Source organism: Arachis duranensis, chromosome 4, assembly GCF_000817695.3.
Source record: "Arachis duranensis cultivar V14167 chromosome 4, aradu.V14167.gnm2.J7QH, whole genome shotgun sequence".
Lineage (NCBI taxonomy): Eukaryota > Viridiplantae > Streptophyta > Magnoliopsida > Fabales > Fabaceae > Arachis > Arachis duranensis.
Genome location: NC_029775.3, coordinates 103,542,973 through 103,558,483, shown reverse-complemented (window position 1 = coordinate 103,558,483; position 15,511 = coordinate 103,542,973). Strand labels below are relative to the sequence as shown.

General features: G+C 32.0%; 2 protein-coding genes across 2 annotated transcripts; both read left to right on the top strand.

The window, feature by feature from the left end:
• The first annotated feature begins 6,520 nt into the window (after positions 1-6,520).
• LOC127746677 (uncharacterized) lies at positions 6,521-7,297 on the top strand. Its single transcript, XM_052260643.1, has 2 exons — positions 6,521-6,975; positions 7,045-7,297. Exons 1-2 carry the CDS (start codon positions 6,521-6,523, stop codon positions 7,295-7,297), a joined length of 708 nt encoding a protein of 235 aa, XP_052116603.1.
• Positions 7,298-7,456: 159 nt separating this feature from the next.
• Positions 7,457-12,478, top strand: LOC110280174 (uncharacterized). Its single transcript, XM_021140802.2, has 3 exons — positions 7,457-7,574; positions 9,584-9,986; positions 11,902-12,478. Exons 1-3 carry the CDS (start codon positions 7,457-7,459, stop codon positions 12,476-12,478), a joined length of 1,098 nt encoding a protein of 365 aa, XP_020996461.2.
• Positions 12,479-15,511: the final 3,033 nt, after the last annotated feature.

Below are 15,511 nucleotides of genomic sequence, written 5' to 3'. Positions count from 1 at the left end.
CTTTTTAATTATTTAATATATACAAACTTTAATTTATTTATTCATGATAAAAGTTAAAAAATAATTTTAAAATTATTTTTTTTATTTAATCAGATTAAATTTTAGTGTTATTAACTCAAATTTTTTAGACAAAAAAATATATTCATCAAGTCATATTTTTTTAGTAGAATACAGAGTATGTCCATTACATCATAACTTTGATAAGTAATAAAAATTTTAAAATATTAAATAAATTAATGCTTATTTCTGCTCTAATAATGTTTATTTTTATTACGAAAATTTATATGTATTACATGCGCAGGCATTACACTCATGTTTCACACACACAATATACTCACACACACTACCATGGGTATCATGAGTTCTTAAACCAACAACTAGCGTCAGCTGGAATTAGAATCCGGATGCAGCATTGTATGAGGCAGATAGGTAAGCCATCTATGCTGGGCCTCTGCTGCAGTTATCATGAAATTTTAAATCGCAACACTATCATCCGCAATGAACTCATTACCATAATTTTTTTGATAATACATTACCATAAATATTAATTTTTATCATCATTGTCAGATTTTTTGCCAGCCCAAACTTCTCAAACATGCCTTGACCCATCTATAAGAGCTAACCTGCATCACACACACTTGGTCCAATCGTAACTCGGCTCGGCTAACCAACAAAATGGCTAGGCTAACAGCTAACGCTTTCACATCCCAGCTTTTTAGTTGCAAGGGGACACAAGTGACATTATCTGTGTCTGTGCACTTCTCAACTGCTCCACCCGTTGCATATCCACTGAGTAGTCCTGCTTTTGGTGTATACTCAAAATAACTTTTCACAATCTTAATCCTTCACATTCATTTATAATATATCTGGGTGGTTCAAATTGATGGAACATCATGTTCCGCTTCCTAAACTGTCATACCTGAACATCTTCCTAAAATATAACTTATAATTAGCATGCAAGTAAAAAAGTCGGCCATAAATATCAGAAGAATAAATTAAGACATTATCAAAAATTCCAAATAAAAAAATGTCAACTACCTCAGTCGTGCATTCAGTTTCTGTAGCAGAATTGCTTGCTTGAACTATTACAAATATTTATATCGTCCATACCAATATGGGTATCAAATGAGTGAATTTCTTCTGACGACGGCTGCGTGTTCAAGTTTATCACAAATGCCATATTGATGTCTAAGATTATAAATAAAATAATGGTCATTATAATATTAGAAAAAGAAAAATAGCAATTAATTAAAATATATGCAAATTAATAACTAAGTGTCCATTTTACTTAAATATTTTGGATAAGTAAGACCAAAAAAAATTATCAGGTAGCTATTTGATAGATTTTTGGATGTGTTCTAAAAATATCTTTAGTTCGATTAGATTATTTTGTATGTGTAATAAACTTACGACATAAACTAATTTCAACCATTATCTAAAATACCAACCAATAACATCAATAAAAAAATTAATATGAATAAATACTAATACTCAAACAAGTAATAAAAATTTCAACTAATGCTATGATAATATATATTGGATATTTTTTATAAATAATAAAAAACTTAAATTTAATGTTGATTATAATAATTTTGAAAATAATAATGTTCAAATAAATAACGAAAAAATTCAACTAATAATTTAAATAATAAATATTACATGCATTTTATCGAATCAAAAATCAAAAGATTAATTGTATTATGTATGTTTTTATTTAAAAACTAGAAAGTAACAATTTTGAAAATGTTTATATTTAAAAATTAGATTTTTACGATTTTGAATGTGTTTTAAAAATATTTTGTATATAATATCATACTATTCGATGTGTTATAATTGAAAAATAAAAACACAATTATTATGACTATACAAGCTACATCTTTTCTGGTAAACTCTAGATTTTTGATTTGCTTCTTTACTCAAACTAATTAAGTACAAAATACTTTATATACGTTTTTATTTAAAAACTAGAAATGAACGATTTTGAAAACGTGTATATTTAAAAAGAAAAATTTTACGATTTTAGATGTGTTTTAAAAATATTTTGTATATAATATCATACTATTAGATGTGTTATAATTGAAAAATAAAAACACAATTATTATGACTATACTAGCTACATCTTCTCTCGTAAACTCTAGATTTTTTATTTGCTTCTTTACTCAAACTAATTAAGTACAAAATACTTTATTTGTAACAATTCTATTAATAAAATCAAATAAAATCAAACTTGTTCCAATTAAATAAGAATGAAATTTTTCTGTTTATTTTTAAATATAATTAAAAATGATGAATATGATATTTCATAACATTAATTAAGCACAAGTGTGAAAAGTGGTGATACCTTTTACCAATGAAAACGAGAGGGTGCTTCAGCTGGAAGGTAGTGATACCTTCACCGATGAAAATGAGAGGGGGCTTCAGCTGGAAGGTTCCTGTTGCATTTGAAATTCACTAATGCCATGTGAAGAAGGTTACGTAAAAAAAATGTTTACGTGAGGTTACTTAAAAGAAGCAAAGTCCTAATAGCTAACCATGAAGTGGGAGAGAAGTTAGATTGATTTATGTTTTTATTATTTAAATTAAAAATATTTATAGATATGTACTCTAAAAATAGGGATATGTTTTAATAAAAAAAATTAAATATTATTAAAGACTGATTAAAGGTTGATTAGTGTTGTACATGTAACATTTTTCTACTTAGATAGTGTTCCAAACAATCTCTAAACCAAAATTGGTTCTTGTTGGAAAAAGCATCTTAGATATAATAATATGGGTTATTCTAATATGACTATATTACAATTTATAATAACTATGGTGATTATAATATTTTAAAAAAATTGCTAAAATTGAAGTAATATTTTTTTATTATTAAACAATATTTTTTAAAAAATGTTACTTAAAAAAATATTACTATATAAAAAAATATGACTTTAACTTTATCAACACTTACATAATCATCATAGCCACTATAACATAGACAAAGTCCCGCAATTAGTAAGTTATTTTAGATGCTTACCCAAACCAGCAAAATTCACATATGTGCCAATGAAGGTCTGAAATATTGATAATTTTTACTTTATTATGTGCCAATAGAACAACCAGGTTGCATCAATAAAAAAAAAATTTGTGCAGAGCCCACATTCCAAATAAAATCATCCTCAAAATTCATTGATATGCCATTCCAACACATATTTAAATAAAAGAGACTTATTCTTTTAAGATAATTTTTTTCATAATTTGTGTTGCTGGTCAAATAATTGCTATTACTTGATATGCATTATTACATCATGCACTTTGTATAGTTTTGGCTTGTTAGTTAGATTAGGCAATTAGAAGATGCAACTTGATTAGTTTGTTAGAATAATTTATTAATTCTTATTCAGGGTATTAATGTAAATAGTGATAAAGGTTAATTAGTGTGTGTATATTATTCTGCCTCTGGTTAGTCTATATATAAACCAAAGCTTGCTGATATATATAAAATATATGACTCTAATTTTGGTTAATCAGAATTCATTCAATTCTCTTCTCTTTTATGTGCTATTCTACCACAACATGGTATCATGAGCTTCAAGATCCTGATTCAAGATTCACTTTCAATCGCTTCATTCCTTTGTCCTTTCTTTTTTTTCTTCTTTCAATTCTTCAAGCTTCTCTTCTCACGTGCTCTTTTTCACCAATGGCGTTCATCATTGTTAGATCGTCCACCAACAAACCAGCACCGGTTCTACTCTCTGAAAAACTCAATGATAAAAACTTCAACACGTGGAGGCTTTTGGCTTGGCTAACAGTTCAGACACTTGGCTTAGAGCATCATCTTGATGCGTCAAAAACTCCACAACGTTATGTGAAGAGTTCACGATCCAAATCTACAACCTCTTCTGAAACTGCCAAGACGGATTCACCTCCAATTCAAACACCAACTACAATATCAGAATTGATTCAAGAATCAGATGAATATAAAGAGTGGCGTCAAACAAATCTTGCGCTTACTACGTGGCTTGTGGCCTCCATGACAACCACCTTCATGAGCAAAGTGCTCCATTGCACAAGGTTTGCTGATGCATGGTCCACCATCATTGATTACTTCACAACTGCATTAAAGACACGTGTTCAGAACTTGAAATCTCAGCTCAGATCGGTTAAGAAAACAGGTACTATTGCTGATTATCTGGCTCGAATTCGACAATTAGTCGAATCTCTCTTGGCTATTGCCAATTGGCTACCAATTGCAAGAGTATGATCACATCTAAGAAATTATGGATGGCTTATCAGAGGAGTATAGCGGCTACATCACAAATGTTATGTCACGTTTGGAAACCTTCTTTGTAAGCAAAACTGAGTCTTTCTTGCTTGCATATGATGATATGATGGTTTGATTCAAGAATCCCTCTCAAGGAATTGCAATTGCCAATCTTGCTCAAAACTATTTTCAAGGTTCTGTTCATGGTGATCTCTCAAGAAGAGCTCGTGGAGGACGTTTTTAAAGAGGTGGTCACTCATCTTGGAACAATCAACGTCCACCTTGTTAAATTTGTGGCAGAGGAGGACATGGAGCATGGAATTGCTAACCTCCACCACATCTCCCTCATTTCATCAACCACGTGCATACTACACAGCACCTCCATCCATTGCGGAATCACTTTGATACCCTAACTCTAGAGCTACCCATCATGTGACATCTAACTCAAACAACTTTCTTTCTTCAACATCAAGCTTGACAGATTCTGATAATCTCTTTGTAGGTAATGGTACAGGTATACAAATCGCAAACTCTGGCTCATCTATTTTAATTGATCCTCATAATAATGTTAGCTTTAAACTTTTGAATATCTTGTATGTTCTAAAAATCACTCAAAATTTGCTTAGTATGTCAAAATTCGCTGAAGACAACAATGTATACTTTGAATTTTGGCCTAAAACATGTCTTGCTCGTGATCAGGTATCAAGGAAACTCCTTCTTCAAGAAATTACTAGAGGAGGATTATATGTTTGAAAATGTGTTGTTCCAAGAAGTGTGAAATTGTTGAAAAATAATGATAGTTCTTTGACATCTGTTTCATATACTTCCCAAAAAATGTTTCTTTTAATTCTTTTTTGTCTTCAGCCATTTGTAATTCAGTTTTTTATTTCAATAATATGAATAATAACGTTGTACCATTCCATGATGATAGTAATAAATCAAAAGTTGTTCACCCTAACTCTACTAATATCAATTCTATTATGCATCAGTATATTTCTTATTATAGTTTTTTATTGACCAATTGTAATAATGATAATTTGTATGATCTTTGGCACAAAAGGTTAGGTCACTCAACTACTGCCACTATTATCTGAGTTATGAATGATTGTGGTATTTCTATGACATTTAAATTTAGTCCATCTCATGTTTGTGAAAGTTGTTCAAAAGGAAAAATGCATGCCTTACCATTTTATCCCTCTGATTCCACATATAATAAACCATTGGAACTTGTATTTGCTGACATTTGGGGGCCTGCCTCAGTCAATTTTAGATATGATTATAGGGTTTATATCTGTTTTATTGATGCCTACTCTAAGTACTCTTACTTGTTCTTATTAACTAACAAATCCCAAGCACTCACGGCTCTTAAAGTGTATACAAATACTATAAAAAATCAAACTAGTTGTAGGATAAATTCTTTACAAACAGAACATGGAAAGAAGTTTATGTCAAAGTCTTTTACAAATTTTTTACAAAAACATAGAATTAAACAAAGCCTATCCTATCCGTATACCCACCATCAACAAGAAAGTGTTGAAAGAAGACATAGAAGCATCATAGAAACTGGTCTCTCTCTTTTAGCCACTGCTAATTTACCTATGTCATTTTGGAAAGATTCATTTGCTACTGTCATGTATCTTCTAAACAGGTTGTGTGTGTTTTCCACTTCTTAGACCATACAATAAGAATAAACTTGAATATAGGTCTGAGAAATATTTGTTCCTTGGTTATTATAGCAACCATCAAGGTTTTAAATGCATGTCAAAATCTAGTAAAGCCTTTCTTTCTAGAAATGTATATTTTGATGAAAATATGTTTCTTCACCATGAAATGTTTTGCATAAATTCAAATTTCTTAGTAACCTACAATAGTTCCATGTCTCATACAGAACTAACATCCTTTATATCTCTTCCAAATAACAATTCTAATTGATCCAATTCCCTCAATCAATCTATTTCATCCTCTCTGAATTTTATATCTCCAAATAGTCCTTCTAACTCACCAAATTCTTTATTTCCTCCAATCAATTTAGATACTAATTCTCAAACCATATCTCACACATCTACTCAAAATACTATTGAAGTGCCTATTAGTGGAAATGACATATGCTTACTCCCAATCCCTGACAATACCAAGAACCTACACTCTAGGACAACTAGATCAAAGTCTGGAATTAGAAACCCAAAAGTCCTTGTCACTACTTAATCCTATGACTTAACTTAAAATATTCCAAAAACCATCAATCAAGCATTAAGTTGTCCTCACTAAAAATCTGCAATGGTTAGGGCGGATACTGCGGTTACGATAAAGGTCCTGCAGGAAGCAACGAAAGCCAATTATAGATTCAGGCCTAGTTACAGGAAAGTTTGGATGGCAAAGCAGAAGGCAATAGCACATACATACAGAGATTGGGAAGAGTTGTATGCCGAGTTGCCACGTTGGATGCTAAAAGTCCAGTCCACTATGGCCGGGATGGTTACAGTGTTGAAGACTTCTCCGGTTAGAGTGGGGGATCAGGTCGATGAGTCTACAATCTACTTTCATAATCTTTTTTGGACATTTCTACCTTGCATCAAGGCCTTTCGATATTGCAAGCCCTTCGTGAGCATTGATAGTACCCACTTGTATGGCAAGTATGGAGGTACCTTACTGCTGGCTATAGTGCAAGAGGGGAACTCGAACATCTTGTCGGTAGCGTTTGCACTTGTGGAGGGAGAAACTGCGGAGTCATGGTCCTTTTTCTTGTCCAACCTACGACAGCATGTGATGCCATAGGAATGTATTCTTGTTATCTCCGACAGGCATAACGGCATCAAAGTTGCCCCTGAAGCCCCTGATAGTGGTTGGCTACCTCCACGTACTTATCGAGCATTCTGTATTCGTCATGTGGTAGTGAATTTTAGCCTAAGCTTCAAAGGACAAGACGCAAGAAGACTGTTGGTGAATGCTGCATATGCCAAGACCGAAGCAGAGTTTGATTACTGGTTTGACATTATGCGGACTGAGAATCCGACTATGTGTGATTGGGCCAATCGGACAGAATATGACAAGTAGACCTAGCATTAGGATAGCGGGAGACGGTTTGGCCACGTGACAACCAATATTAGTGAATGTGTGAATTCTGTGTTAAAGGGTACAAGGAATCTCCCATTAACTTCGTTGGTGAAGTCTACTTACGGAAGGCTTGCAGAGCTGTTCGTGGTCCGGGGACAGATGGCGGAGGCGCAATTGGAGACCGGGCATGAATTTTGTCAGGCGTCCAGATGCTTCACGGTCACTTTGTACGACAGGCACAAGTCCGAGTATACCGTGGCTGAGATGACGCCTACTGGTAACTTCTCGCTTGGTAGCTATTGAGTTTCTCTTAGGGATCACACATGCGACTATGGCTATTTTCAGGCTCTGCATTACCCATGTTCTTACGCCATTTCATGTTGTGCCCACTCGCTACTGAATTGGGCCTCATATGTTCATGATGTGTATCGCATGACTGAGGTGTTCAACGTGTACAAGAAAGGGTTTGTGCCCCCTATCTCAGAAGGACTCTAGCTGCCATGATGGTCCGACTGTCACTCCAGACCCTAATATGACTCGTGCAAGAGATGGACGGCCAAAGTCAACCAGAATTCGAGGAAGCATGGATCAGACTGCTCCTAAGCAACCGAAGCGCTGTGGGCTCTGCCGTCAGCCCAGTCACATGCGTAGGAATTGTAACTAGCAAGGACATACTGCTGCCGGGGATGTTTAGATGCCATGATGTTTAGCGAAAAATTAGTTCGCCAAAAATCAAATTTCAACAAATTTCGGTTCTTTAGCGATAAAATCAATTCCATACATATCAAATTTTATATAAATACGGTTGATTAATGAAAACATTAATTCGATACTAATTAAAATTTAACGTACAAATCACTACATAAATTATTTACGAATTACACAGAGCACACATAACATTCTAACGCATAAATTAACAAAACAAATTAACTCCTTACTAATGAAATTTTAACATATTCAAAATTAACCTCTTGGTCGATGTTTCCAGCCATGTAAGCAATGTTGTTCAATCGGTACATGCGATCTTGGTCTTTTATGACTCTACCACGCCAGAGTCTTGATGCCTCCAGATTCTCTCTCAATTGCTCACCTCCAAAACTCTAACCCATCAACAATGTAAACAATGTAATCCGTCACTTGGTGTCGTGGATTATGTATATATATAGCTACTCATAAACCGTAGAAGGAGTACCACACTTTATGCCCACAAACTTTTTTTTCATAAATCATGAAAGAAGTACCACCGTTTATACCCACAATATTCTCTTCATAAACCGTGAGAGGAGTACCACAGTTTATGTGCTTCTATTAAAATGAATGTGGAAGGGGTTCTACGAATTATATAAAGTAGTAACAGGACAAGCAAGTAACCGATTTTTAATTGTTTTATTTGGATAAACTTTTTTTTCATTTAGTTTATACAGATAAATTACCCATAATATTATTACTTTAAATTTCTGGTAAATTTTATAGTGCCTGTAGTTATATGGTGTCTATAATAACTATATAAGTTTAGCAAAATTCTTTTAAGTATAATTAAATTAAAGTTATATTTTTTTATATTTTAATAATATTTTTTATTTTTATTTTTAAATATTATTAAATAATAATAAAATATTACTTTTAACTCTAACAATTTTTTTTTAAATATTGTTAAAATTGTATAAACACCATAATAAAAAAACATCAGCACGTAAATTTCTATCTACCGATAAACTTTTATTCTCATTCTCATCTTCACAGATAAAGTTATCCGTGTGAATATTCATATTCAATTTTCTCCACTGATATCCCTATAATTAAAGAACAAAATTTGTGTAAGAGTGGTGCCTGAACCTGAAGTCAAGGAGATTCTTGCTTGTTAGTGAAACAAAAGTCGAAAATTAAGGAGAATCCGTGACACAATAATTGACACTTGTTGACGAAATCAAACATTATTCTACATTCAAGTATTTCAGTAGATTGTGACATGTTACCTAGCTAATATATGCTTCCGTATATGCCCCATAAACCTATTTATATAGGATCACTAGGCATGCGTTCATAACAAGAACTAATTGCATTCGCTATTTACAATTTGTTACATCACAATTCAATAATTATAGTAGCTAGTGTCATATATTTGGTTTGTTTTTCACAATATCTCATAATCTAGTAGATCAAAGATTAATTTACCATAAAATTAGAGTTATTTATGTACAAAAGGAAATTTGAATTATTAATATTTGTTTAATTAAACAAATGAACTGGGTACTCCACTGTTTACTTATGTCTTTTCTTGATTAGCTTCTTACTTATCCACATATATGGAAGCTAATTATTATTCCATGGATGAAGATGATTCATACATCGAAATTGAACTCCATGCATCGTCTTCGCCGTCGCCGTTGCCGTCGCCGCGCTACAATGATAAGGATCATCATGAGTTCCATCATCACCAGTTGCGGATATCAATTTCATCAAAAATATCTTTGTCCCTCCAAAAAGATGATGCTGCTGATGATAATGAGCCTCCATGCATGTTATCTCCTATTAATGGTGATGACGCAACAAATAATAATACTAATACTAGTGCATTAATGTTCAATAATCCAGGGGTTGGATTAATAATGGAGAGTAATCCTCATAAACCTGAAGCCCAAACAACAATTCAGAGGGGAACCCATAATATGGACGCTCCATGTTCTAGGTATGTATTTATATGCATATCACAACATAAACATAATAATAGAAATGTGTTGCTTGTTTTCATTTTAATTTTATAAATCAACTCAGCACACATATTTCTATTTATTTCATGAAAAAGACGTACTTATCTTTTATGTGAGTTGCCTCATCCAATACTTAATAATTATTGTTGTTTGAATATATGAAACAAATTTAGAGGCGGATTGATTTGTAAAAATATATATATTTTTTAATTTTTAAAAATTATTTTCATTTTCAGATTCTTAGATTTTTTATGATTGTTTGGTTAAAATGAATTTTGTTTTCAAATATCTAGAAAAATAATGAAATATGTTTAATTGGTCTTTTTCATCATCAAATTTAAAACTTATATTTATTACTAAATAATAAAAATACGTTTAGTTAATCTGTTATTTTTTTTAAGCGCACAATTTAGTTAATCAAATTATTTTTATTATAAGTTAACAATTAATTTTATAAAATATGTCTATTTTTTAATTGATGAATGATGATTAAATAGTCAATTAACTTTTTTAAGACAATGTGCACTAGTTAAGTCCCACAAATAGACAAAATAAAAGTTACAAATATATCTGATGACAAAAAAAAAGGATTTGACATTTGATGAGAGAATAGAGAATGTAGCATAGAGGGGTTAAATGAAAAGAAAAAAGAAAAAATTATGATAGATTCGAGCAATGCACATAATCATTTAAAAGAGTGAAATCACAATCTTTTGAGTTGAGTCTTTTGAGTTGAAAATATCTTTAACTCTTACAAGAAAAAATTTCAGAAACAAAGAAATGTCATTTTTAGTTGTGTTGCATTTTTAAAATATGTAACCAATCATATTTTCATGTTTTATTTTTGTTTTTGTTGACAATAGAAATAAAAATGATCAAACTAATCAACTCCTTATACATAAATGAATTGTGCAGCGCGAAAATTTTGTAGAAAAAGTTTATTTGTTCAAATTTTATTTGAGCAATGTATGTAATCTATCATCAACTGAAACAAGCTAAGCAAGTGTGTGAATGTGATAACAATTTAACAAACATTTAATTTCACTAGCTAAACATGATTTCGATGCGAGCAATACTAGGGACCAGCAACTTTTGTGATTAGTAGCCATCAAATAGCCATCAATAATGATTTAATAGTGTGAGATTAGCGTGAAATTCCATCCAATGCCTCACCTTTCTGTGCTAATTATATGCTGGCCAAAATTCAAGAAAATTACTGCCCCCTAGACTTTTCCTTTCGATGCTGGTTTTTTTATTTTAATGACCATGTATATTTCAATTCAAATTAAAATTTTATAAAACCGCTTGCATATATAAAACCATTAGGGAAAATCGAAATAATTGATTAAATTAACGGATAAAGTATATTTTTTGTCCCTAAAGTTTGTGAAAAGTTTTAAAAATACCTTTAAGTTTTATTTTGTTTCAATTTTGTCCCAAAAATTTTTAATTTGTATTAAATATACCATCGATGGCTAAATTTTCAAAAAATTTAAGACCAATCTAATAATAATGCATAAAAATTATGCTTGATTTTCTTGTGTTGAGGGTTATTTTTATGAAATTGTTGTTAAATTGGTCTTAAATTTTTTAAAATATTAGTCATCAAGAGTATATTTGATGCAAATCGAAAATCTTTAAAATAAAATTGAAACAAAATAAAATTTAAGAATATTTTTGAGACTTTTGTCAAATTTCAAAGACAAAAAGTATACTTTACCGTTAATTAAACAAGAAAAACGGGTTTTGTTCGTGTCTAATACAAATATTCAAATAATAACAACCATATTTCTCATAAACTGTTTCATTTAGCACATCAATCATGCGTAAGTTCTCCTAATTAGTAATTAGAGCAATATATAATGATCAAATTTAATATTATCTCAATGCTAGGAAACAACCAAACTTCACAACAAAAACAAGAAGCAATGGAGGCATGACGAAGTTGTTGATAAAATTTAGAGGTATAAATATTGGGGCCATATTAGCATCTCTTATAAAGCCACTATACCAACCCAACAACCATAATGGACATAACAAGTCATCAAGAAAAAAACATTTTCAATGTTATCAAAAGAAATTGGTCAACCCCACAAACAGTAGAAGAAGCAATGTAAAGAAGGATCAAGGAATAACAAGGAGTAGCAATAATAATAATGATTGGGAATTTGATCAGGATGAAATCATATGTGGCTCATTTAGAAGTTGTAAAAAATCATCAAGAAAGTTGGAGATGGATTTGGGAGCAATTAAAGGTATATTCAATGCCGTGGGAATGAACATTGCTGATAAGAAAGGTAGTAGATCAAAGAGGAGATCTCAACCTAATTCCTGTGACACTACACCAATTCATGAAGGATTTTCATTATACACTAATAATAATAATAATAATGATAATAATAATTCCATTCAGGCAGCTATTGCCTATTGTAAAAGTTCTTTTGGCCAAACATCTGATTTTTCATTCTGATGTTTAATTTTGAAGTGAATTGTAGTAAAATTTTAATTTATTCAGAATAATTTAAATTAAAAGGAGAAAAAAAGAGTTCTTTTTTTTAGAATTCAATTTTTTATGTATCAAATAATAATTTATTATTGTTATTATATTTATTATTTAATTAAATAATTAATATAATAAAAATTTTAATTAAATTTAAATATTTATCATTATAATAAACATCTCTCTCCTTATCTCGAAGGCTCTCTTAGAGCACAAAGGAATGTAGTGTAACAAGTCCGTACAATATCGTGAAAAGATTGCCATTGTGCTGCATAATTTGGTTACATCCTGCTTCATTGAGTACTTTAATAATATATCAACCACAAATGTAGAACCTGAAACACAGAACACACACTGAAAACAAAAAGAAAAAGAGCTACTGATAGTGTATGATAATAAAGATGTGAAGGAAGGCATACAAGACTACAATAACAGCTTAGTGAAAAAACTACTTACAGATAAAAGCATTAATAGTTCATGGGTCTAATCAGCAATGCACAACATCTGGGAAAAGCCAAAAGAAATTAGGGTAGTAGAGCTAAAACCCAAGATCTACCAGTTCTTCTTCCAACATGAAGTAGATCTGGAAAGAATTCTCAAAGGTAACCCTTGGATGTTTAGAAACTCATGGCTGTTGCTGAAGAAATCGGACAGATAAAAAGAAATAGAAAAGACAGGCTTAGACAAGGCAGATATCAACATTCAAATCTGGAATCTCCCTAAACACTACAAGACCACCAAGTTGGGAAGGAAAATAGCAGCTGCCCTAGGAGAAGTAAAAGAATGTGAAGTCTATGAGACAAATAGAAAACAAAATAGATTTCTTAAAGTCACAGTGACACTGAACATTAACAAACCACTCCTCAAAGGAGTTAATATAGGAAGCAAAGAAGATGGATTAATCTGGGTTGACTTTAAGTATGAAAGAATGCCAAATCTATGCTACTATTGCAGATTGATAGGACACGAAGAGAGCAGTTGTGCAAAAGCTGTAGATAACACAGATGAAGGTGTCAACAAGTCAAAAGACCTAGAGACATGGTGATGACCGGATTTTTGACGGCTTAGAATTTCACAAATGAATTCTCGTTGCAAGTATAATTTCTAAACTAATCACTAATCCTTTCATACAAAAAGTTGTTTGTCACTAAAACAAACCCCTAAAATTTATAAACTAAAGTATTCAAACCTCGGGTCGTTCTCCCTAGGAATTGTAATGAAGTGTTTTATTATTGGTTGAGTTATTTTTGGGGTTTTGATAAGAGGCATGAAAGATAAATGGCAAGAAAGTAAACTAACAACTATAAAAGGCTCTTGGCAAGGTATGAAAATTAGAAGTCCTATCCTAGTTATCCTCCTCAATTGTGAAGAAGTCCTATCCTAGTTATCCTTCTCAATTGTGATGAGAATTGTTCATTGCTACCACTTAGTTAACCCTTACTAAATAAAGGAAAGTCAAGTGGATGAATTGACTTGAGCCACAAGTCCTAGCCAACTCCCAAGGAAAGAGTAGCTTCAGTGCACTCCAAACCAATTAGCAATCTCTCCAATTATCAATCAACAAAGGAATTAGATAACTCAAGAGTCACTAATTACTCTACCTAGGCCAAGAGGAACAAAATCTACACTAAAACTAAAAGAGACATTTCAACAAACACATAAAGTGCAATAGAGGTAAACATTATTAAATGCAAGAATCACATAAAAGGCAATAAAAGTAAACAACATAAATTGCAAGAATTAAAGAGAGATCTAACTACAAAGGCAAGAGATCAACAATAGAAAAGCAAAGAAGAACAATTATTATGAATTACCTCTTATTGAGTTGAAAGAAAATGGAAGGAACAATAGTAGATTTACAACAAAGTGTAAGAACAACATAAAGGAAATTACAACAAAAGAATAGAAGAAGATGAATGTAGCAACAAAGAATTGAAAGGTAGAAGTAGAAGAAAGCAAAGATTAAAACCTAGATCTAAGAACTAATCCTAATCCTAATCCTAATCCTAGAGAGAAGTGAGAGCTTCTCTCTCTAGAAACTACTTCTAAAACTAAACTATTACTAATGATTAAAAGTATGTTGATTCCTCTTCAATCCTTGACTTAAATAGCATCAGAAATGAGTTGGATTGGGCCCACAAGGCTTCTAAAATCGCTGGCCACATGTTGCATTAAGTGGGTCATGTGCCACCATCGGCGCGTCCGCGTACCGTGCACGTGCACGCCCTTATGCGCAATGCAACTATGGCAAATCTTATATCGTTTCGAAGCCCCAAATGTTAGCTTTCCAACCCAACTGAAACCGCATCATTTGGACCTCTGTAGCTCAAGTTATGATCAATTAAGTGCGAAGAGGTCGGCTTGACAGCTTTCCGGTTCTTTCATTTCTTCATGAGTTCTCCAACTTTTCATGCTTTCTTTCTTCATTCCCTTGATCCAATCTTTGCCTCCTAAACCTTAAATCACTTAACAAACATATCAAGGCATCTAATGGAATCAAGGTAAATCACATTTAGCTATTTTAAGACTTAAAAAGCATGTTTTCACTCTTAAGCACAATTAAAGGAGAATATACAAAACCATGCTATTTCATTGCATAAATGTGGGTAAAAGGTTATAAAATCCCCTAAATCAAGCATAAGATAAGCCATACAAATGGGATTTATCAACCTCCCCACACTTAAACCAAGCATGTCCTCATGCTTAAGCCAAGAGAAAGCAAAAGGCATCAACATTTATTCAATGTAACCTATCTATATGCATCCTATCTACATAAATGCAACTAGACGCAAAATGATTCTACCTACTTGGTTAAAAATAAATCAATCTCCAAGACATACATGCACAAGTAGGGCTTAAGATCATATAACGATTCATGAGTCCTACCAATTGAAGTATAAACATGAAGTTCACATAGTCTTACAAGAAGAACGCTCGTGAAAGCCGGGAATCAAGGAATTGAGCATCGAACCCTCACCGGGAGTGTTTGCACTCTAGTCGCTC